General features: G+C 39.2%; 1 protein-coding gene across 3 annotated transcripts; it reads left to right on the top strand.

The window, feature by feature from the left end:
* Positions 1 to 417: 417 nt before the first annotated feature.
* Positions 418 to 24843, top strand: afg1lb (AFG1 like ATPase b). Of its 3 annotated transcripts, XM_077511497.1 has the most exons (14): positions 418 to 570; positions 1053 to 1348; positions 4388 to 4442; positions 4529 to 4630; positions 4729 to 4764; positions 4849 to 4976; positions 9812 to 9911; positions 12444 to 12502; positions 20941 to 21023; positions 21921 to 21991; positions 22906 to 23006; positions 23934 to 24074; positions 24241 to 24348; positions 24426 to 24843. In XM_077511497.1, exons 1-14 carry the CDS (start codon positions 456 to 458, stop codon positions 24567 to 24569), a joined length of 1539 nt encoding a protein of 512 aa, XP_077367623.1. In that variant the 5' UTR covers positions 418 to 455; the 3' UTR covers positions 24570 to 24843. The 3 variants fall into 3 exon arrangements, with proteins under 3 accessions (XP_077367623.1, XP_077367624.1, XP_077367622.1); XM_077511498.1 differs by lacking the exon at positions 4729 to 4764; XM_077511496.1 differs by having other exon boundaries at positions 4729 to 4976.
* The last annotated feature ends 7 nt before the right edge of the window (positions 24844 to 24850 follow it).

Here is a 24850-nt window from a genome sequence, read left to right as displayed (position 1 = left end):
TCTACCTTGAAAACCACACTTAGACATTGACACCCTGGTTTCCGGAGTTGATCAGTCTCTTACTTTGACAGCTTGAAAATTGCAAGCACTACTTCTGATCAGCTGAGCTTCAGCTGACAGTTGTCCGACCACCCTACAGCCTGGTTTGTTTACAACCCGCTAATTAGTTGTCATACTACAAACATAAATACTGTACCCTACACTATATGCAGTTAAGCATTGTGCAGATTACAGGGCGGATTAAAAAAAAAACCGCAACAACAACAACAACAATAAAAAAAAAAAAAATCAGAATAATAAAAGGAATTGATAAAATATTTGCCACCTGTCAATAGCGGAAATTATTCAGTAAATATTAATAATACTCCATAAAATAAAGCGGAAGCTTGACAACATGCTCTGTCAGATCCTGTTTTTGTTCGCGCGTCAATAAAGGTTCGGTATTTTGAAGCATCATGGCAGCTTACATATTTCCCACAGCTATGAGATGCTCGGTGACTTTTGTCCATTTTAGCTATGTTCCGACTCCCCGAATTACCTGCTGTCAGGTCTTCAACAACACCATTCAAGGTATCTTGTCTTAGCAGCTGTTTTATCGTACATAGGGACATTTATTGCCTGTTTTTCTACGAGTGTTCTCTAACTGTACACAACGTGTACATATATTATTAGTTCATCTGAGGGCGGGATCATATGTGACATGTCCTTTACATAAATATAGATAGATGAACCAAAAACAATGACATTTTTTTAAACCCCTTTCTGTTATTTGCTTTATTTTTTCTCATGATAATAAGCTTTGAAACCAGTAGGTTTTTTTCCCCCCTGCAGCATCAACTTGTCTACTTCCACAGAATTATATGAATGCATTTTTTATTTTTATTTTTTTAACAGATGATGTGAAAATTGTTGCTTCCTCTTGGAGCTTTTCTGCAATATCACAACTTGTCTACTTCTACAGAATATATAGACATAAATAAACTCAAAATTTAAACGATTATTTGCCTAGACATAGTTAATCATAGTAAAGTATATTTCTCTTCTTTTCCAAGGTTACGCTAGCTTGAGGAAGCTCTGTTCATCCACGTCATTCACCTCACACTGTCCCGCTGTTGATTCTGGTGACATTGTCACTCAGTACGACCGCATGGTTCAGTGTGGCTCTTTGAGAGAAGATGCTTTGCAGAGGAGTGTTCTCCGACGACTGGCTCGCTTGCAAAAGACTCTGCGAAACTACAGTAACACTTCCTACTTGAACCCGCCTCCCCTGACAACAAATCCCAACTGTGATAGACTACAGACAAGGACAGACATTAGCGTTATAGCAAGTGGAGCATGTGCTCAAAAGGTAAATGAGATGTCATCACAGTCCCTCCTAGGGCTGTATAATTCATCAAATTCTAATTGACATCGTCGTTCAATTGACAATTTTTTAAATTTATGTATTTATTTTTATTTTTTATTTTTTTTTGAGGGGGGGGGGTAACTGTTTTATTTTGATCCGTCATTAGCTTTATTTTTTCTATATTATATAGTCTAGATAAGTTCAGTGTTTAAACGAAGTGATCAAGCCACAGATTTGTTTGCATTATTGTTTATTTACGCTACACTTGCTTGCTAGAATTTTGTGAAGGTGTCAATGGTGGACGTTTACAGGACTGCAAGTCAAAGTGCTTCGTAAATTAACAATTCTAATTGAAGTAGATAAACTCTTTCACATTAATTTATAGTTTCTTTGCCTCAATTTAGCCTTTTTAGTCTAACATATAAAACTGAAACATTTATGTATGAGACATGATATTGTTTATTGTAAAACAAATGAATTTATTGGTTGTTTGTGAAAAAATTGTTTTTTTTTGGTTTATATTCCTTGTGATTGGCTGCATCTGTTCTCGCATTCATCTTCACTTCAAATATGGGAGGAGCTTTGCATTCTCACATACTGTACTCCGGCTAAATCAGCAATTGCGGCGGTGGGGAGCAGGTCAAAGGGAGGGTAGGGGTCTGGGAAGCATTTTGGAACGGCGTAATGTCGGGGATTGTTGTTTTTAGGTCAGGCGGAGATGACTGTCTAGTGTAGGGCGCTGGGATTTTTGGCTGGCACAGACGCGTTGAGGTTAGTACGGAGATTTGGGAAGGCAGCCGGGGGCAGACCTCCCGCTGGGCCCGTCCCGGCACCCCTCTCACTCTCTCACCGTCCACATGCAGTAATGAGAGAGGCGGGGGGGAATCGCCATTATGTGGGCCATTCTTGTCCTTTTTTGCTTTTGATTTGAGACTGACAAATACTTTGGTGTGAGGCTATCAACACGCTCCTGCCACCCCCCCTATGTGCACCTTATTCCTTACCCCCCTCTCATTCTCTTTCGCTCTCACACACACTGACTGGACAATTACTCCTGTTTGAATCAGGTCATAACACTGTCCGTTTCGGTGTCTTTTCTCCCTGCCGCCATTGTTCTCACCAACTGACCGAGTCTGTGAGGAGAGTACACTTGACTTCATATTGACCCAATGTGGCGTGGTTTTGCGGATGGCGGACTAACAATGGGCTATTGTTTCGGGAGAGCCACCCACAAGTCAGACCTGTATCATTTCACGCCGTAGCTACCTTGTTTAGGATTAATTCGCAAAGTTACAAAACCGACAATGTCCCGCATGTGAACTTTTCCCACATGTGCCGCTCTCCCCGTCCTCGGCGGGGAGGTGAGACGAGGCCATGGTGCGCCGCGAGACGGCCCATCTGAGGGACGGCCTTGTCTTTCTCCACTCTGCCATGATGGGATGGCTTCCAGCCACAACTCAACCAGAAGCCCGCCGGGCCAGCGGGCACTTTGGGAAGTCAGGGAGAAGTCACAACAGTGTTGTGAGTGACTGAGATGGGAGAAGATAGTTTGTTTTCAATCAGCCATTGTCCACATTTATCAGAGTCAAGTGCTCCTTGTGCAGTGGTCACTGAGTGCTGTCGCCATGAAATAGTCACTAAATTAAAATTGAAGAGGGCAGTCCTTGTTTTTCAGAGCTTACTAATGTTGCCTGGTTACTGACAGCAATACATTGGAACCTCCAAAGTCTAATGCTTCTAAATGGAACTTGAGGCAATGTAGGAAAGTGCAACTAATAAATACTGTAAATTTGTTAACAACCTTATCAAATGTGCATAATTATATCAAATGGGGCTTTAAAATTGTGAAAAATCAAGCCATTCGTTCTGCTCTCAAACGTTGTGGGCGTGTTCAGTAGGCACCAAAACCACACCCACATTCAACTGTCAACTGTCAATCAACTAGTTCTACTACAACCTGGAAAAATGGATGTGACTTAACTGGAATATATCACACGGATTATCACAGGGCTTTTCCACAGCGCTACAACGAGGCGTTCTAAAGCAGCCACGCTAGCCCGAAGCCCTTGACTACACGCTGTACATTAAAATTTCCACACTTCTGACACTTGCCCCCTTTCTCTCCATAACATGCATGCACTCACTGCAGACAACGAGACACTCTACAAAGTGTAATCTATTTTTTTTTTTACTTGTATGGCAGTTATAAAATATTTAAATCATAGAATGTGCAGTTTAATCAGTTTGATGGCATATTTCTTTAAATGATTTATATATAAAAATAGCTCCCAAATCAGAACAAATATGATGCCAGTGAAAATTCATTGGTGAACTTTGGCAGGGGGGGTCCAACTCTAATCGTGCTAATAATAATATCCAATTTGTTTATACGCAGTATGAATTCACATCATGTTTAGACTGATGACACTTGCATTGAAATGGCTTCGGCCTTCTTTCTCCATATTTGGCTTTACTCAGTATGCGCAGCTTGGTCTCATAGAAGCCCATCTTTTTCTTTTTCTTTTTTCTTTATTTGAAGCAGGGACCTTTTGATGATAGGAGGCAGGCAGCACAATGACTTCCAGCGGCACCTCAATGCAACAGTACCGTATCACAATTAGCAGCGCTAAACAGGCTGCACACAGACAAGTCCAGTCCATCTCGTATGGAGCCTCATTCAGTCCTCTCCGTTTTGTCTGACAAATCCCCCCATTGTTCCTCTGATGATGCTTTTCTTTCGTGGGAACCCCGGCTTGTCTTGTTGATTAGATCCCCTTTGTCTTCCTCCCCTGCAGTGGGCCAGTCTGGAGAATGTGAAACCTCAAACTGTAGTGGTGGCTTAATGCCTCACAATACTTTTGTTTATGAATCGGCGCTTCGGGGTTGTACAGTGACGGATAAAGCAAAGTTTACGTGCGGGTTGGAAGCTACAGCCCCCTTGTGCGTTTATTAATGAGCTCATGCATGCATGGCTTTCCATATCTACAGTATATTGTGAAGGAGTCTAATCTTTTACTGGTTTGACTTTATCCCAACATATAGGAAGAAGATGCTCCTCCTACCCCACCGAAAGGCTTCTATATATATGGAGACGTTGGTAAGAAGGCCTCTGCTCAGAAACGATGCCTGCTTGATGATGAATAAATAATCAAGTAAAACAAAGCAAATCTTTCCGCATATCAGGCACAGGGAAGACCATGCTCATGGATATGTTTTACAGCGGGGTGCAAAACCGCTGTAAAAAGAGAGTCCACTTCAACGGCTTCATGTTGGATATCCACAAAAGTTAGTGCTCTCCTCCCACTGCTTTGACTTAAGCTTACAAAAAAAAAAAATGTCTCCACCACTCAAACGCTCTATACTTATCTGTGTTTGTCTCAAAGCTCCGCTGCTAATTGCCCGCCATTATGCACGCACAGGTGAAATTACCGCTTTACGCTGGGTTGGCCGCGCAGGTGTGCTTTTTAAGACGCGGGTGACATTTTGTGCGCGCTGCTTTAAAGGGATCCACCGGAGGAAACAAAGACTGCCGAGGCGAAAGCTGGGCAACATGTTCACCTATGACCCCATATCGCCGGTTGCCAAGGAGATCGCCCATGAAACCTGCCTTCTGTGTTTTGATGAGTTTCAGGTGAGTGACTGCAATTCTCATTCAAATCTAATGGTGAATGTAAGGATGCTCAAGATGTCTTTTTGTTTAGATAAATTATAGTTTGTTGACAAAAAGGTAGAAAGTTGATATGTGGTATTCACTCCCCTCTGTTACTGTAACTACAACTGTAGAGGCTCCAAAAAAAAACGGCAGGAAAAACAGGACTGGGGACACCTAGTGGTCCTTGTTAAATAAAGCATTCAATCAGAGGATTTCAAGCAGTTCAAATCAGCATTGATTCGCTTCATGGTTGCACCGGTCGCCGAAATAAGTTGATTTCTTACTATTTTGAAGTCTGGTAGAAATCCTCTTTTTTTTTTTTTTTTTTTGGCTCTTTGGAGTAAGATTTGTAATAAATAAGGATGTAATGGTGCACAATACAAATAACAAATCAGATGTCAGTAGTCGTACACAAATTGGTTTTAAGGTCATAGTTTTGGTTTAGTGACGGAACAAAAATGCAAAACAAATTCCCTCCCTCTTTTGTGTGTCAGAAGTGCAGTTATTCTGAAAAATGATGCTACCGAAACGCTTACAGTTGAATTTGTCATTGCTTTGCAAAATTGAGGCAGACTTTTCATGTGATGTAATGAAATGTCACATTTTTTTTTTCTTACATTTGTGAATCAGAAGCTGAGCTGCACTGTGTTCGTTTACAGACTATAACCTAAGTCTCATTCTCCCTTACCTAATAGGTTCGGTATGGGAAAGGCCTAATTACTGTCCCATTATATGACATCATATAACGCTGGGGAACACAATTTATGTTGAGTTAGGTATTACAGCTGCTTTTGACTAATTTCTGGGTGCGGAATCCAAAACTAATCTCAGTTTTCCTCTATCACATCAATTTTTATTCGCTGCAGGATCCCTATTTTCTTTAAAAATATGAAATACTATAAATGTGTATGTATGTAAATAAACCACTAAGATGGAATAGTTACAAACTTTGAAAACTAAAAAAAACAGCAGAAGGGGAACTCCAACTTAGAACGGTGTATCCACTGTTACAAGTTTAAGAGAAAATCCAGCACTAATCTTAATCTTAAACTGTAGATGAGTCTAGTCATAATCAGCTCTTCTTACTACAGTCTTTCTACAGCTAAACAGTGGAGTTTTGCTTGGAATGTAAACTGGGGAAAAAAAAATAACTTGATGTACTAGAAAAAACTGCAATTTTGGAATCAGCATGCCAATTTTAGTTTAATCAGCATAAAAATCTAACTTAGATTATTTTTTAATTTGTAATTTGGTTATTAACATTTTCATGGCTAGTTTCAATCAGACGTCAAGGAAAAGCAGCTTGAGTTTGACACCTGCGCCTACAGGATGAGTGCGCCTGTGTCTTTACAAAGCCAGCTGTGAGCCGCACAATGCGACTTTTTTTTTTTCCTTCCTCTGATATCATTACCACTAAAGGCCGCAGGTCAGAGGTGACAGTAGGTGCGCTCGCGCGCTCTAATCAGCGGCCGTGCGCACGTGCGGCGATCAAGAGCTTCCTTGCCTTTCATGCCGTCGTTCGCGCTTTCAAACTGCGCCCGCTGCTCATTGATTTGTTTTTTTGTTTTGCGCCCGTCGCCATGCGGCTCGGCTTGAATGGACATGTGCGCGTTTGTTTGTGATGCATAAACAAGAGGTTTCAAGGTTGGAGCGTCAGAGGTGGCGGAAAGAAGTGAAGGAGGGAGGTTATGTGGGGGGGGGGGGGGGGGGGGGGTCTATACCAATCAGCATCCTCTTCCACTCAGCCATGCAAATGAGGCACTGGGTATCAGTCGCACTCTCCTGCTTCTTTAAGTGAGTGGAGCTAGAAAGCGACTGGCGGCGGCGGCGGGTCAGATGGATCTTATCCTCTTAAATGCTAATGACATTTCTCCATTCTCTTCATTAGCGCCGTGCCATTATCAGTAATTTGTAGCCCCCCTCCCTCCGCTCCCCTCCCTCCTTCCCTAATGAATCCTCGCCATTGAGACGTCCGAGATGGGAAAGGGAAGAAGAGGAGTGTGAAGAAAATGATTGTGCATCGTTGCCAGCGCGCAGCCCCGCTTTCGAAAAGCGCTCGTCGCTTGTGTACATAAAGAGGTGTAACATCAAAAGAGTTTTAATGTGGCACCCGTGCGCCTCTCTGTAAACGCGCGGCCCGCTTGCGTAATTGGATGCTCATTTAAATATTGGGATTGGCTCACGGAGATTGCGCCATTATTTATTTTTTTGTCTTCCACAAGTGCGACATCAGGCCCCTCCACTTTTCTCATTCTGCCCCCCCCCAAGCAGTCATTCAGCAATCAATATTGCCCCCTCATACTACGCCCGTGTTGAGGGCGCATGAATAAACAAATCCAGGTTGTATAAAAGGTCATTTCTAAATGAGTCTTTTCAAATGAAAATAAAATCCTGCGGTCGGAGGAAACGGGGTCTTTGAGGGAGCCTTGGCTTTCTGTTGATTCTCATTATGAGCGCACACAATCACACGTGCTAATTCGATGGCCCCGGGCACCTCTCCTTAGCCAAATCAAGGCTTTAACACGCATGCTAATCAAGTATTGGCAAGGGCAGTGGGGCTAATACACAAAAAAGCAGACGACTCTCCAGGTTATGAAAGGGGACATATGCTGTGGGTGAGGCCACGACAAGTGCCCGCCCGTCAAAAAAAAAAGAGTAAAGTGGAGTGGGCGGGACTTTTATTCAGGACTGCAGAGTTGAATGTTTGATTCTAAAACTTGACTTCAAACTGCAAACTGATTGTGAACTGTTGAAGGATGAGCTCCTTTATTTTTTTGATATGATGAGAGGTCTCTCCACCTCCATGCTTGTTTTGGTTTGCTACAATTTTTCTTCCACATTCCAAAAACATACGTAAACATTAATATTTGTGTTAATGATTGTTTGTCTGTCAATATAAGGGTGTAATCAATAATTATTTTGATAATCATGTAGATACTTTTTTTTAAATTTTTTTTATATAGGCTATACATGATCAGGATTTTTGGCCCGATCAGCTAGCTGGAAAAAAACGATAACGAATCATGAGAAGATGGAGCAATATAGCTGTTTTTATATTTATGCTACAGTCGCCCTTCGCAGAGGCAAATGATGAAAATGCAATGCCAATTGAAATGCTGGGATGAAAAAATTAAAAAAAAAAAAAAAAAAAAAAAAAAACGCTGACAAACATTGAATATAAAGTGTAATGTCGACTTTTCCACTGAGTTGATCAATGACATGACTGATCGATCTGGCAAATTAAGACATTACAGTCGATCACCAAATTTGCATAAAACACATCTGTGTAAACTCTACTTTTTACATTTCAGCTTCTCATTAGTAAATATTAACCAATTTCTGTAGTCCTCAATGAAAGTGCACCGATTGTGTTAAATTAAAATAAAAAAATGTTTACTAGGGAAAATAATGATCAACATGTTTGCCAATTTTTTCAATGTTTTGTAGACCAAAACCAGCAACTGAATCATATTGAATTTATGCTTGCTTCACTGTCAATTTGAAAAAATGTCATTTTTGGAAAAAAAAGGATGGGAATTAAAGCTTCAATTTTTTCATCTGGTTCATCAAATAATTGACAAACAAATCAACAGATTAATCGATTAGTAAAATAATGGTTATTGAAGCCCCCAAAAAGTCATGAAACCAAATATTTAACTTGGACGGGTTTTGTGCAAAGCTTATTCAATTAGTTCAATTTTTTTGATGACATTTTGAAATTGGGATGGGCGAGTACCGATACCAGGTATTGGTGTGGATACCAGACTTATTTTAGGGTATAGGTACTCGTGTAAGCTGCCGATAACAGAATTGGGTGTGTCGCCATTTTAATTTTAACGGGAACTCAACTAAATGCTGTATTGGGATATGTAGCTGTTTGATATAAATTATCTGCCATTATGTTGTTGTTTTTTTCTTTAATTTTATTTTATGCATGAAAAGTACTAGTTGCGAATGGTATCGGTGCTTGGTATTGGTATCAGTCACTACTCAAGAGTTGAGTACTCTTTCTGGTATTGGTCTGAAGAAAAAGTGGTACCAAACATCCATATTTTAAAATTATTTGCAGCAGTAAACTTTTTTATTTATTTCTTCTTTTTTTTTTTTTAGAAGCCTTTTCTAACAGCGTTGTGGGTGATTTCTATGGCTACTTCAAACCTAAATGAATGAATGAATACAAAAGCTCATCAGAAAGATAAATTAATAATTTATAGAAGTTTGATCGAAAGTACATTTCTTGGTGGAATTATTTCATGCGCTGACCTCCTCAATCAGTCATCAGGCAGGTTATATAGACGCTTGCTTTGATTATCAGGCATGACGGCAATAAGGAGTTTTCTCTCTCCATGTTTGTTCGATAGAGGTGAAAAATAGAGACAAGAGCATTAAGAACAAAAGTGAGAGCCCTGCATCGCTGATTGAAAGGTCAGAGCCCTTCACATAATAGCCAGCAACTCGCAAACGGCCTTGTTTCACTGTTGTCATCGACCTTTGCTTACAGTGGAAATGGCAGCAGATAATTGAACGCTGCCGTCCATGAGACACGCACACAAATCTTGATACGGGCTCGATTGATTAGTTTGTGTCCACTGGCTTTTTCCTCAACATTTATTTTGTGACCATTTGCAGTCATTCCAAGTGGTTGTGGCGTGCGTGCGTGCGTCAATAGAAGTGTGTTGACCGTGGCCAGACAAAATCCCTGAATGACACTGATCAATGTGGATTGTTGACGACTTGCTTTGACTAACGTCGCGCGGAAAAGTAAAGATGAATCATCAATGGATTTGTGATCTTTTATGGTGTACTAACATTAGGTGACGGACATCGCCGATGCCGTGATCCTGAGGCAGCTTTTCCAGACGTGGTTCAACACCGGAGTGGTGGTGGTGGCGACCTCCAACAGACCCCCCGATGGTACAATTTCATCTCAGTACTGTTTTCCCTCACTATGAGGGCTATTATTTTTTAATATAGAATTCTGAGGGGTAAAGGCTCTGTAAGGCCAATTTGAAAACAAACAGAACTATATATATATATATATATATATATATTTTTTTTTTTTTATGTATATACTATGATAATGAAGTCAGTAAATACGGATTTTGTACAAGAAGAAATTTACATTTTTGTCAAGAATAGAAGTCATTGGAACATAGACATACAGTATTGCAAAAATATATTTTTAAAAGTCATACAAGTCTTTTTTTTTTAGATAAAAATTTAAATCTCACAATAATAAAGTTGTAATATCATAATCTTATCTGTAGAAAGCAGTCCTTTTTTTGTATTTTATTTGGCAGTGTAATTGCACATCCACTACAGTAGGTGGCAGTGGCGCTCATTGTCAGGCGGCGCGCATGGAATATTAGCTCCTCTGCAAAGGTATACTTACAGCAATTATACTAAGAAATTATACAATTTCTAATTTAATTTAGAGTTAGGTAGGGGGGGCAAATTTTTTTTTTTTTCTTCCTGGAAGTGCATAACAAAAAGTTAAAAAATTAACATTTTGACAGTTATGCATTTTTCAAGTCAAAATTGAACTAAAAAAAACATAAAAAAAATTGCTGTTATTTTTATCAAAATTTCTGCCATCTAGAAAGACCAATATTTAATACGCCTCACCTGTTACATTTAGCATTGAGCCTGTAATCAAGGCGTTGAATAACAACACCTTCCCAAGAGGGATGTTTCTAAGACGTCATAGATACAGACACGCCATCTCTGATATTTACAAGCTATTAAGAACAAAGCGAGCAAACGGTGCAAACTTAATAGAGCGCCTACTTGGTATTAATTGCGCTGTTAATGGAATACATGACGGCAGACAGAGAAAACTGGACATGAAAGGCATACATTTGCCGTCTTTATTGATGTGGAGATGGCGCTATCAAAAGGCCCCCCTCCACGTGTTTGGTGATAGCTTCGAGTGAGCGCGCATAAAGAAGATTTCTTTTTTATATATATATCCTAATGGAACAAGTGAAAACGGTATAAATCGTGTCTGGTGTTGAAACCCATCAGCACGCTGCCTCTTGTATGCCATTAACACGAAAGGTCTCAGCTTGCTTTGATTGAGGATAAAGTGTGTAGAAGATGGCCGACTTGAAGCCAAGAATTTAATTAAATATACTTATGGAATAGGTTATGACTAAATGATTGCCCATCCACTGTTAAGTAAAGAAATGTATTTTGGGTCTAAAAGGCAGAACTGAAGAGTTGTGTTGGTTTTGCTAGACTTTTGACCAAAGTCCAAAATAAATCACAATTTTGGGGATTTAAAATTTAAAACCTAAATATGCCACAAACTATATGCATGCATGGACATACCGAAATTGAGACTGTATGTAAATCAAAACCCTGCTTAAATTTAACTCCTCCCCAAATTACGAAGAACTTGACTATCATTCTATCACTTCAATACGTCCTTGACACCAATTACTACTTACTCCCAGGCTTTTGGTGGCATCTAATATGCTAAATGTTCTTTTTTTTTTTCAGCAAAAAACTTAAGATATGTTCCACAAACCCCGTTTTTCGTGGAAAGTGCTTAAGCTGGCAGTTGTATCCCTGTTTTTTGAAGAATTGTTTCGGGTTAAAAAGAATAGACAAATAATTTCAATGCATTTAGAAAATTTCAAGAATAATAAGAAAATATTAATAAATAATAATAACAAAAATAAATAATAAATATAAGTAAATAATATATAATACAATAAAAAATAAATTAATTAATAATCAAGAAAATATGTGCCTGTTTGTCAATTAAAAACTTGGCTAATAGTATTTAATTGATCATAGTTGGCTACTTCCGATTAAATTTAGAGTTACATTGTATCGTACTTTCTTTGCTCCTACTTGACTCCAGCGACATTATAGAGTAAGAGAGTAAACAAGCACTCCCTAATGAGCCTTTTTAATGATTCCGATGCAGTCCGCCACATTATCGAAGTTCCTACTCGAGCGAGCTCATTCCTATTGTCGTGAGTTAAAGCCCAAACATCAACAACAACCAGTTGCATCGCATTCGCAGCTGGAGGGCTTAAGCCTGGTCTGTTTGTGCGCTGGCGCCTTTGTCCCGGGTTTGTGTGTGAATCCCGACCTGTTTTATCTGTCTATCAGGGATGCTACTTCAGATGTAATTTGTTTCAGCCGAGCTAATTGAAAGCTCTATTCAGCGCGCCGCTGTGGATATTGTCCGCCCTGAAAAGGCGACAGTCCTTTCTCTCGCCACCATTGTTTGGGAATGTAATGAATTTTATGTTGCCGCCGCTCTGCCGGTAGAGAAATCCATTTTTCTCCCCCCGCCCCGTTCCGAGCTCTTTTGTCGTACCTCCCCAACCTCATCCTTCAGTGGCCACTTTATGTGCCAATCTGTGGCGGGGGAATGACATTATTAGGAGGCTAAACAGCACCTCTAATACAAGCCCTCCCTTCCTCTTTCAGATCTGTACAAAAACGGACTTCAGAGGGACACCTTTCTACCTTTCATCGACGTGCTGAAGGTAGAGACAAAGTCACATCCCGCTCTTGTGTTGCTAATATATTCAGTTGTTCATAACATATGAACACACACACGCTTGCATGTGCTGCCTGTGTTTTGCAAGTTGCTCTTTAGCGGTTTGATGTGTTGTGCTTTCCGAATGCCTCTCACAGTGTCACAAAGCTGTCTTTGATCAGAGCAGGCTGAAATATTCGCTGAGAAAGTAGGAGGGGGGGAAAAGGGAGAGTACAGGTAATACGAAAGGTAGACGAGCTGAGTGACTAACAGAGATTGATTGCATTTCAAAAGTAAAGGGGGCGGGGCACAAAGGGAAGATGCGGCCGTTTGCATCCAGAGCAAATGGCTGGCGCCATTATCACACACAGATGACCCTTGATGTGTTTTGGAGTGATCGTGATCATAAATTGGTTTTGGCGACATTCTTGCACTTTTGATGGCATTTAGTCAAAAACAATATCCCTTTATTATTGTCTCACTGACTACTTGTTTAGGGTGTGAATTGTGTGGTTCTTGGGGACTTTTTTTTTTTTTAATTTGTTTATAAATTTGTATTTGTTTTATTTTACTTGCTGTATTTTAGTATTCCATTGATTGTTTTTTATTTTTATATTTAATAAAATTATAATTTTAAATATTTGTAATTTTTATTTATTATTAAATTTAAAAAATATAATTTATTTTATCACATGTAACCAGAGCCCATCATGCTGAGATTGGACAAGGTTCAACCTGAACTAGTTGCCAGTTCATTAAACAATGTTAACTAGAGTAGTGCAAGAGTCCATTGAATAAGTTGGAGCACTGGAAGAAGTCACTGCCATGGAAGTAGGTCCTCATCCAAACAGGCCCAGTACAGAAATCTCCATGGCAACAACTCCAAGGTGATGGCCTGCTTCAAATCTACTTGCCAAAATCATGTCCAGGTATGATGATATCCTTTTTGTGGATATAAAGGTTTCGTGACAGGGGCGTGCAAAAGGGGGGGAATGAGGGAGCGGAAGCCACAGGTATGCATCTGAGGGAGGGCATCTACAGCCCCCCCATCAGCATTTTCAGACATGTCTACTCTCCCACATGACCTTTGATAGCTTTTCTTGGAGTACCATACCAGAGAATTTCCAACTAAAGAAATAGGAAGGGAAACATTCAAATAAAAAATTGTATAGCTGACAGCTATCAGCTTCCTGCTTCCACATTCCGAGATGAGAAAGCCAGCCTGATTGGGATGAACTAGCTTAAGATCTCGCACTCCACCAACTTGAGGAGTCCACATGCTCCCCACCCGGCCACCGAGCATCTTCTTGCCCTCTTTAATCCACCCTCATCATGGTCCTGAATGCCTGTTGTCCCTCTCTGCCCTGCACTAGCTCATGTCTTTCAGACTTCCATGTTTCCTTTTGTGAGGCCATCTGGTTTCCAGGGTCTGGGCCTTTTTCGGCGGGTTCACGTCTTCCTCTATAGCGGTCTGCAGCGGGGAGTTTTTAGCAGGGTCACCCCGCTAACTAGCGGACCCTCAATGGATTGAATTAATGCTCACAGGGACCACGGACGTGGGCCCTCCTCCCCCTCGATGCAACTCTTGTATGTGCGTGCCTGATTGTGTTTCAATAGGCGGCTAGAGGGTGAATGATGGTGTTAAAAGTTTTTTTGTTTTTTGTTTTTTTTAGGAAATAGCAGGTGACATTTCCACCCTGTCACCTGGGCTGAAGTGAAAGAGGTTAATCCAGCGCTTCTGTCCACTTGGGTTGACGTCTTTATTTAACTATTGACTCCTGATTAGAAAGAACCCCCTTTTTTCCACCACTTCCAATCCAATTTATTCCTATAACACATTTGATAAACAAGCGTTTCCAAAGTGCTGCACATTGAGATCCGCACATTATCATACACATAAAATCCAGTAAAACCAACTATAAAAATAAACAAAACAGTCAATAAAATACAATAGGTTAAAATAAAAAAATAAATATATGAAATAATTTATGAAATAAATAATAATAATAAAAAAGAAAAGAAAAAGAAAATACAAATAGACCCCGAGGACCACACAATTCAAGCTGAATTACAAAAAGTATGTGTGATGCAAGGTCAGGGTTATAATAATTTAGAATAGTTTTGTTTTTTTAATTCAGTTTGTTTGATTTACTTTTTAGAGCAGGTTATTTATTTATTTTTTTATTTTTTTATTTTAAATATGCAATATTGTGTGCAAGATTCAAACAGATGGATGATGTAAAGGTAAAAAATTAAGGTCATTTGCACAATAATCAGTTTTGTAGACATAAAATATAGTTTATCTTTATTTTAAACACTCACTCCTGTTTCTATTTTATTTCTGTTGTGAATTTTTTTTTTCAATTTTTGTTTTAGTTAGGAATGTATAATACCACTTTTTCCCCAGACCAATACCCTTACAAGTACTCGAGTAGTCACAGATACCAATACCAAGTACCAATACCACTAGTATTTTTGATACATAACCTTAAAAATGTTTTTTTTTTAAAAGACCTATATATCCTAAAACAGCATTTTTCGTTAAAATTGCATGATAAATGGCCATTTCTATTTTTTTACTTTCTAGTTCTTGCCACAGGAGGGCAGCACCTTGAAATAATATCGATACTCACCCATCTCTAGTTTTAATTCATCCATTTGTTTTTGTTACATACCTGTAGTGAAGTTTGGTGGTGGTAGCATCATGCTTTGTGGATGTTTTTCTTTAGCTAAAACTGGGGCTTTAGTCAAGGTGTGGAGGGAATGCTGAACAGTTCCAAATAGAGTGTCAGTGTGAGCACAAAATCCTGCAAGAAAGCAAAATAAATGTCAGGAAAAGCTGAGTAGAAGATCAGAACTTTATATGAAGTTAATCAGAGACACTTTAAATGAATTTGAATGTGATTGGTTAAATCTGAAGACAGTTATGAGGGTGTGCACAGTTGTGCAACCACAGTATCTTGGTTGTTTTTATTTATAAAACATGACAAAATATAGATGTTAAGTTGTAAGGGTTAAAAGTCAAATTTAGTGGTGGTAAAAGTTTAGAAATGAACGACTCATGGTATATTTTCCCCTGACAAGATTTTGGTTGAACTCCAAATTGTTTGACTTTCTATTGTATATTTTTCACTTCTCCTATCATTATGTTTCTCATGCTTAGTGCCGCGGACACCATGATTGAATCTATTCAGTTGTTTGGTCATCTCTTCCGTTGTAGCCAAGGCAAAGCTCAGAGTTGTGTAAAATCCAGGGTTTAAGGGCTTTTTATTAATGGACCCTGCCAGTAATGTAAGTAAGACGGGCCCGCTCCCAAACTGTCCTCCCTTCTCCACTCCACTTTTCATTGCCCATCCTCACGCTAACCTTTTATCCCGCTCTTTATTCTGTCACTATCCTGTTCCGCTCGCTGCTGTTACTCCCCCAAGGTCAGGCCTCGGTATTTTGTAGCACACAATGCTTCGTATGTGTGCGTCTGTTTTGGGGTTGTGATGGCGGTGTTGGGGGGGGGGGGGGGGGGGGCTTGACAACAACCCTGAAGCTACTTTTAAGCATCTCTGAGCTTCCTGTTGTTTTTAACCTCTTTCTGATCTGCTCTCTTTTTTTTTTTTTTTTTTACGATTCCTTTGTTAACACCGGCTGTGTGCTGTGCAATCTGCAAATCGAGAAATAATACATAAAGGAGAAAAGTAGAGGGTTGCGGCCCTCCAGCGGAGACCTTGGATAGAAGGACCGCTCGTGAAGAGGCAGCCGCCTGCCGGTTCAAATCAAATAATCGTTGATATTCTGGATGACTGACATTGTGCGCGGGGTCGTTTAATTGCGGGGCAGTGGCACAAGGCGTACTTCTGCCGGGCTTTCATATCAGGGTCTAAAACGAGTGGCAAATAATGGAGGAAGATGAATCAATCGTCGTCCTCTTGGAGTGTGAGGACAGTAATCTACTTATAATTAATTGATTCAGTTACCTTGGTTCGAGTCTTTTTTTTTTTTTTTTTTTTTTCCCCTCTGTACACTTATGTTTTATGTTTTAAGCAGGTCGTCATCTTCTGAAGGCAACATTTAATTGATATTCTGCCACCTCTTGATTTTTTGATATTTAATATTCGGCAAATTACCTTTTCTCAATGTATTTAGATAATGATGCCGCCGCCCCCCCCCCCCGCCCCCCCACACACACACACACTTTCAAACGGCATTATTCCGGTTTATATCAAAATAAATCTACTAAAAATCAGATTTAAAATCATCCCCAAAGGCTCATGCATTAAATTAATTGCCAAAGACTAAAACGAAGGACACGTTTGATATAATTATAGTTAGTTTTAGTTAGTTTTGTAAACATAAAATGTAGTTTCAATTAGTTTTCGTTTTTTTAAAAGTATTTTCGTTTTTATTTTATTTCGGCAACAGTATTGTTTTTTGAATTTTAATGTTAGTTTTTTCATTAGTTTTAGTTAACTAAAATAACATTTAATGGCACCGTTACCTGTTTTTCGATACCCTCCCTTCTTACTTTGACCATCTCCAAATATTTTTGTTTTGTTTATTTTATTTGAACTGAGTCAAATGCCATTTTTAGCATACGTTGCGGACCACTGAAAAATGGACGGCGGGTCGCAAATGGCCCCCGGGCCGTAGTTTGGACACCACTGGTCTAATACATTCACATAGTTGCACCAGGCCAGTTAATGTGCTCATTTGCATGTGTGCCCCTAGTGGCCAGGTGGAGGCAGCACATGAACCCTTCTGAGCGTTTTTTTTTTTTCTTTTACCCCCCTCTCCTTTTTTTAGTGGTTTGCTTTTGGGCCTCGCCGCTGTGCGAAAGCCGTTTGAGGGTGGGGGGTCCTGTGGGGGTCCCCGATCCCGAAAGGTGGGGCCTACATGCCTCAAAAGATGTTTCCCCAAGAGGGGCAAGAGGAGGTTGTGAGAACGACCCCACGGAACAAACCGCGGCTGGCCCAAGGCGGTCACTTTTTAAGCGAATAGATCATTAGGTGTAATTAGGGTGTTCGCATTGTCACGAAGACCCCCCCACCCCCCGACTGCGTAAGAATGAATAAAATCACTAGATAGCACCCCCCCACTCACTCTCACACACTGCAGTAGTTAGTGAAAACACTTTGATGTCACAAGAGTCGTCCAGAACTTGCCAGCATAAAGGCAGTGTTTTAAGCTTTCTCTCTCTCGACCCCTCTATCCCTGGTTCCCCCTCTTTTCTTTCCATGCCTGCACACAAGGCTGTAAGACACACACGCTTGAATGAGCGACAGCCTCGAACCCCCCCCCACCTCACTCCCTCATCTCTTTTTCAGCCTTCCCACCCCACATTTCTTTGAGGCCCGGTCAATTCTCTCCGGGCTAAACAACAACAACAAAAAAAGAAGCATCAAATGTTTTCTGCTGCCGGGTAATGAGGGAGTGGACCTCATCAGGGCCCAATAGTCAGCTATCCTTGGCTTTTGTTGCCGCTCAATGGCACGGCGCTCTTTCAAAGACTCAAAAGCAACTTTTGGAGGAGTAAAAGATGGAGAAAAGATATGGCGGATATCGAGGGAGAAGGCACAGATGTTGTCATCAAAAAATCTCGATATATGTCATTGTAAACGTCTGCCCGGAGAGAGCTGTGGACAGTTGGGACAATGACAAGAGAGGAGCTACATGTGTTTTGGATGACTTTCTTTCAGCGGGGACTTATTGTCCCGTCTGTCACATCTGTTCAATGATTCAGCTCAACTAGTCAAACATTCGTTTGCACTCGTGCAGATTCCAAAATTTGGCTTTGGACCTTCACAATGCCTTGAAGGGCAAAAAAACAAAAAGGTTAAAGGAGAAATAACATTTTGGGAGGATTTGGGGCCATAAAATATTACAATAGCAACAACTAAGATAAACTCTAAATTAAAATGATTCTGAATTTTATCAGTCTGGACCTGTAAGGTTCCATCAAACCAGATTTGAATGAGGTATATTTTTGTACTAATAAAATCAGGCTGCAGTATTTACCTTTAAATACGTAGAACCTTTTAATAGATTAGTTGTTTATGGTTCCTTTCTTTATGTAAACAAAAGCATTTGGTACAAAGAAATGTTAGGGACATGCTCCTAAAAATAAAAAAATAAAAAATTGAATTAGGAGAATAAAGTTGTATTGTTAGAAAAGTAAACTATAACAATGAACTCAAAATACTACCATTGAAGTTGTGAATTTAGTAGGAAAAAAAATATTAAGAGAGCAATGTTGTAATGTTGCGGGGGAAAAAAAACAATTACAAGTTTACAATTTTAGAATAAAGTCCAAATTTTGGAGGTAAAGAGAGAATTTAACACAGGTGAAGTCATTTTTTTCTCTAATATTATAAAAACTAAATAAATAGATCTTATAATTGAAAAAAGAAAGTCACAATAGTTGCTTAATATATTATTGTGGTATTTTTATCTTTTTCTTTTTTTCTCAGTGAACTCGAAATATTACCAAAAAAAGTATTGCGAGACCAATGTTGTAATATTGTGACCAAAATAAATTAATAAATACATAAATAAATAGTATAATTTTAGGAGAATAAAGTTCAAAGTTGGGCGGGAAAAAAAAAAATTAAGGAAATTACAAAAAAAAAAAAGTTATTTTACGAAAACATAACCTAACTACCAGATTATTTTTTAGCCAGGCATAATTTAATAAAAACATATATTTAATGTTAACCAATTATTTTATGTCAGAGTGTTTAGTTTAATATTGTTTGTGCATTTTAAATTATGTATTAATAGATGTGGAACACACACACACAACTTTGTAAATTATAGGACAAGCCGAAAGTCACAGTATTTACATATTATGAGATTATTCTTTTAGTATTGCAATCTATTCTATAAAAAAACACTACTTTAGTTTTTGTATAACTTTTTTCATGTAATTTTACTTTTTTTCATTTTCTTTTACTAATACCTTTTCATTTATGAATATAGTGTTTATTTATATTATATAAAATATTGTATTTATTTATTTATTTTTAAAAAGACAATAAATTCATGTCACCAATGCCCACCTTATTTTTAGTAGGACTTCATATAAAAATGCATTTTGATTAGTAACTTGTGAAAAACGTTTGCTGATTCTCTAGTAACTTCTCGTGGCTCGTTTCCAAATAGTAAGATCAGGAGGAGTTTGGGCGTGCCGAGCAGACGACGACGTGTAGGCGGATGGAATCTTGGAGGATGCGACAAAGCCCTCGAGATGGATAATCAAGTAATGACCCGCTCGGCCTCAGCCTCATCTGATTATAAGTAACCTATGGAATCATCACCGCTGATTGTGTTTCCAGGCCCTCGTTCTTCCCTCGCTTTTATTTGCGAGTTCATAAAGGAAGGCTGAAGACAATAGCTCTCATTCGAGTAACGTGGCTTGTGATTGTGACGTCTTCCTACCTTTTTCCCCTCATTTTCCAGCCGCTGTTTAGCCATTGGCGGGGTCACGGCAGGTCGATGGAATGACACGTCCCTTTTGTGCGAGGGGGAGGGAGACTCTGTCAGGTTGTTATTAAGCCCGATTCTGCCAATTGGCTCCGAGCGGACGCGCTGATAAAAAAGTTGACAGCGGGGAAGAATGGAGTATTTCTGTCCTCTTGCCTTATAATGATTGTTAATTATCCCGCGGCGTAAGGAGGCCAGTGGCAGAAATCCGCTGATTTCATAACGCTCTTCCCGGTCCGCCTTAATGGCATTGATGGGACTGATGCGTAATTCTTGTCTTTTCTCGGCGAAGAATAGCAGAGATGATGATTACGGCTTGCGCTGTCCTCCCGTGACATGAATCCTGTTGACATTGCAGACCGCATGGGAAAGTTTGAACTGCATATTACAGGTTCAGCACTTTGAATGGCAGCGGGAAGAATACGGCAGACACATTCTGCTTTGTTGTTGCTGCTGAAGAATCCATTTCTTCTTTGCTTGTTTTCCATTGTGTTGTGTTGAGGAGGAAGACGACGCTCACAATTTTTTTGGGAGGGGGATCCTCCACTCCTGACACAAATAAAGCAAAGAAAGGTAGAAGAGTTGAAGATGATTTATCATCAAGAAATACAAGAATAGTGCCAGAAATATATTTTGTGGTCTGGTCTGGACTGTGTGCATTCGGCTTCATATTTGTTATTTTTCTAACTATGGCCATACAAGGAAGAATTTTAAAATGGAAGAAGCAAAATGATTGTTTGAATTAAATCAAATGAATTAAAAATCCATGTCTACATATTTTCATAAGTGACTCACCAGTGAGGTGTTTCTGTTAGAGTATTCATGAAATTACATTTAATTACATTTTTAATGTTATATTTCAGGTCGTTTTGTCATTGGTTTATTATCTGCATGTGAATAATTTTGTTTGAAATTCTAAAAATTAAACAACTAAAATAGAAAATGCATCCCCCCCCCCCCCCTTCATGTGTGAAGGAGTACTGCCACCCTATCTGCCTCGACTCTGGTGTGGACTACAGGAGGCTTCACAAGACAGGAGCAGGGAAACTCTATTTCCTGTAAGACCCAAGCACTCATTAGTATTATTATTATTATGGTTATTATTATTTCTAAGCGCTTCTTTTTTTAGCCTTCCACCAAGTTTTTGTGATATAAAAACATGAGACTAAAATAAATTATTTTAAAACTTTTTTTTTATGCGACCTATATATCGAAAAGCTCCCTGCGTACCATAGCTTGTGATACAAAATGTGACTATAAAATTGTCAGCAAAATCCTAATAGAGCTTCTACACTTCATTTGAGGTCCATTAGAGACATTTTAAGTGGCGGTGCATGTTTTTTTTTTTTATGTCACTGGTTAATTTTGAACACTGCCACATCCCTTATTTATAGGGTGTGCACACTTTTGCAACTACATTATCTCAACATGTCTGTATTTAGCACCCCTTTCAAAATGATATTTAATGAATTACATCAGAGCTGCAAAACATTTTGAAATGATTTAGTGGAACAGGGGTGTGTAGACTTTTTATATCCACGGTAATATCGAGCAGAAGGTGACAACAAATGAGGATGATGAAGTCTCCATCATCCCTAGAGTGGAGTCAATAGAATGTGACAAAATGGCTGAGCATTAAAAGCTAATTTTCTCTGTTATGAACACACGCGCTCTCAAGCGCTCTCCTCTTTTCACAATATGTAAATCGAGTGCATCACTCACCGTTTAATAATGCGAACGCACACACGCACGCGCCGCATTTGGATGTGCATTCACTGGCTAATGCTTGTTTAGTGTCGAACAGCCATTATTTTTTTTCTACTCATGGAGTAAAAAGCTAAGTAGCCTCCTGCTACACTGCGCTGCTCACTGCTTATGTTTTGATGTTGCCACTTCAGCATTATTAATTTCATATTCCATTAGCTATTTATTGCCCCGTGTTTGTGTGTGTGCAGGACAGGAGAGCCTGGCGCAGACGCTGCGTTGGATGCGATGTTTGACGAGCTAGCTTTCAAACAAAATAGCTGTAAGGAGGCTATAATTTCACTTTTTTTTTTTTTTTTTAATAAATTAGAACAATAGTAAGTTGTAACTGTACTTTTTAATAACATTTAAAATCCATTAAGATGCCTCGTAATAATAATTAGCTTTTGATATTGCCATTACAATTTGTTGAAGTTATTAGCAAACCAGCCAAGACATCAAATGTTAGCGTTAGCATAGATGCTACTGTTACTGTTGAGCATTAAACACAGAGGTGTGCCTTGAGATACAAGTTTAATTCTCAACTGTCTCCATTAAAATGAATGGAAATGCCAACCCAAAAAAATTAATGATATTTTAAAAAATAAAATAACAATTAGCACTCGATAATATTGTATTATTTATGACATCATTAAATGGAATGTGAAGAATTAAACACTTTTGCCATCTGGGGGCAGTAGGGCCTATAATGCAAACTGGATATACTACATACATATAGGTTATGAGTGTCAAGTTTGTGGCCGTCAAAGCAAAAAAGAAAAAAAAAAGAAAGAAAAGAAAATCATCCTAATGGTGGCTAGATATCTAGAAAAACCTTATAAGTCGGGTCACTCATATCTCAAGGCACCACTGCGCTCTACTCTATTTGCTGTGCACTACGATTATAAATAAAGTATGCTTCTTTCAGGAAGAAGTAATTGGTTTTTCTTTTAGCAGTTATTCATTCGATGAAACTATAATACTTTATAACTGTAGGGGGAGCCTGGGAGTACAAAAACTAATATTTAGTACCTTTTAACACTTTTTTTCTAAACTGCAATGACATTTTTGATTTCCAACACATCTAAAAACTCATTTTCTTCTATTTGGTTATCTTAAGAGCCACCACCAATAAAATATGTCTATCAGAAATGACCTTAATAATGAAAGCTGACATGGTGAGGTGTGTTTCCATAGTTACCGGTCCGAAGGTGCTCACCGTGCTGGGCAGGGAAGTGACGCTGGAGAAGACCTGCGGCTCTGTTGCAGACTGTACTTTCCACGAGCTGTGTGGCAGAGTGAGTCATGTTATTTTAGCCTAATATAGAAGTATACATAGATGGATTTAAGTTTAATATTATAAAGAAACAAAAAAATCTGTATATTCTTTGTTTTAAAATATTGTATTTCCTTGTAATGTGGTTAGTGGTGTCAGGATCTATTAAAGGGTTGAAGCACCCTGACATTGAGGCTACTTAGCATTAAGCTAGCAGAATGTGATGTTAGGATATGTGGTTGTTTTAAATACACAAGTTGTAATTCTCTTTTTGTTATGTTTAAAGTTAAGGTAACAGACAAAACTCTCTCTTTAACTGACAGACAGCACATGCCGAGGTCCCCTCTTATTTGACAAAATCCACTCACTACTCGTCACAACTGCTCACATAAACTCCTTCATGTTGTGTGTGCTTTCGTACACATTGTGCCAGACTTTCACCTTCGTCGCCGGCCAATTTTCTGCTCAATGTCAAAAAGCAATTCTATTCAGGTTCAGGTGAATAGTTGGGCCGGGTTTTGTGTCTGTCGTTCGCTCTCCATGGATCTTTTGAAGAGTCATCTAGAATGGCAAAGCAGATAAAAAAAAAAAAAAGATAAGAATAAAGTGCCTTTTTGCATTGAATGTTGTACATTGCGTAAAAGGTCAGATAAAAACATCTTTAAATGTGTTGGATTCATTGTGGGAATGCTTCCCACATAATACTTCCGATTTACACTGTTCAAATTTCAACTTGCTTAAAAAATTCACACCTCCCGGGGTATATATCGTCCGATTCCACATTACTATAAGCATTCAAATCTTAGCATTCAGCTTTCAGCATTCCCACGCAATTTCTCCAGAAATTGCACTTAGTCCAGTTATATGTGTTCCTTGTTCAGATTTGCAATGTGATTTAGCTACAAATGCTAACATCATGTGGATTTTTTTTTCTCCCCCCCCCCTCCAGTCTCTCGGCGCCAGCGACTACCTGGAGATGGCGCGGCTCTTCGACACGGTGTTCATCCGCCGCATTCCCATGCTGACGCTGCGCTTGAAGGACCAAGTCAGGCGCTTCACCACCCTCGTCGACAACTTCTACGACAACAAGGTGTTCTGTTTGAGCAAGCAAGGATTAAAAAAAAAGCTAAATACACACAAATAAAATCTTAACATTTATTTGATCAGCTCATGTTATTCCAAATTTGTCCTGTGGGAGGCACTACAGGGCAATGTATAAGTTTTTTTTTTGTTTTTTTTTGGTCTGATTCCTATAGGTGAGAGTGGTGCTCCAGGCTGCAGCTCCATTAGACCAGCTGTTCATCCACACTGGAGTAGATGATTTGCGGGACCAGCAGCTTTTGGATGACTTGGGCCTGACGGAGGTGCGATTGCGATCAGTAACAAGAACGCTCCCTGACTGTATTCTGAGTATCTTATATCTGCGTGTTGCCTCGGTCAGGAGGTGGCGGAGCGGCTGAGTCTTTTCACAGCTAAGGAGGAGATCTTTGCCTTTCATAGGACTGTTTCTAGACTCACGGAGATGCAGACGGACAATTACTGGATGGAGGGAGATCGCAGCATCATGAAGAAACAACGCACATAATGCACTACATGATATGTAGATTTCATATAAGAAAAAGCACAATACAAACATACTGATACATGTTATCTCAATCACAAAATGTCTGGTGTAATACCAAGACTGACCTGTGAGCATTAACACAAAGTATTTCATCATGTGCAACATAGCAAAAAATACTGTATTTCTTCTCTGATAGTGGAGAGCAAACTCATTAAAGCATTTCATGATTTCACGTACTGTTTTTTTTTTTTTTTAAGACAGAGAGTCTAATAAAGAACTGTATAGCACATAACTATATTATA

This window comes from Festucalex cinctus, chromosome 21, assembly GCF_051991245.1.
Source record: "Festucalex cinctus isolate MCC-2025b chromosome 21, RoL_Fcin_1.0, whole genome shotgun sequence".
Lineage (NCBI taxonomy): Eukaryota > Metazoa > Chordata > Actinopteri > Syngnathiformes > Syngnathidae > Festucalex > Festucalex cinctus.
This window is presented reverse-complemented; position numbering and strand designations above follow the sequence as displayed.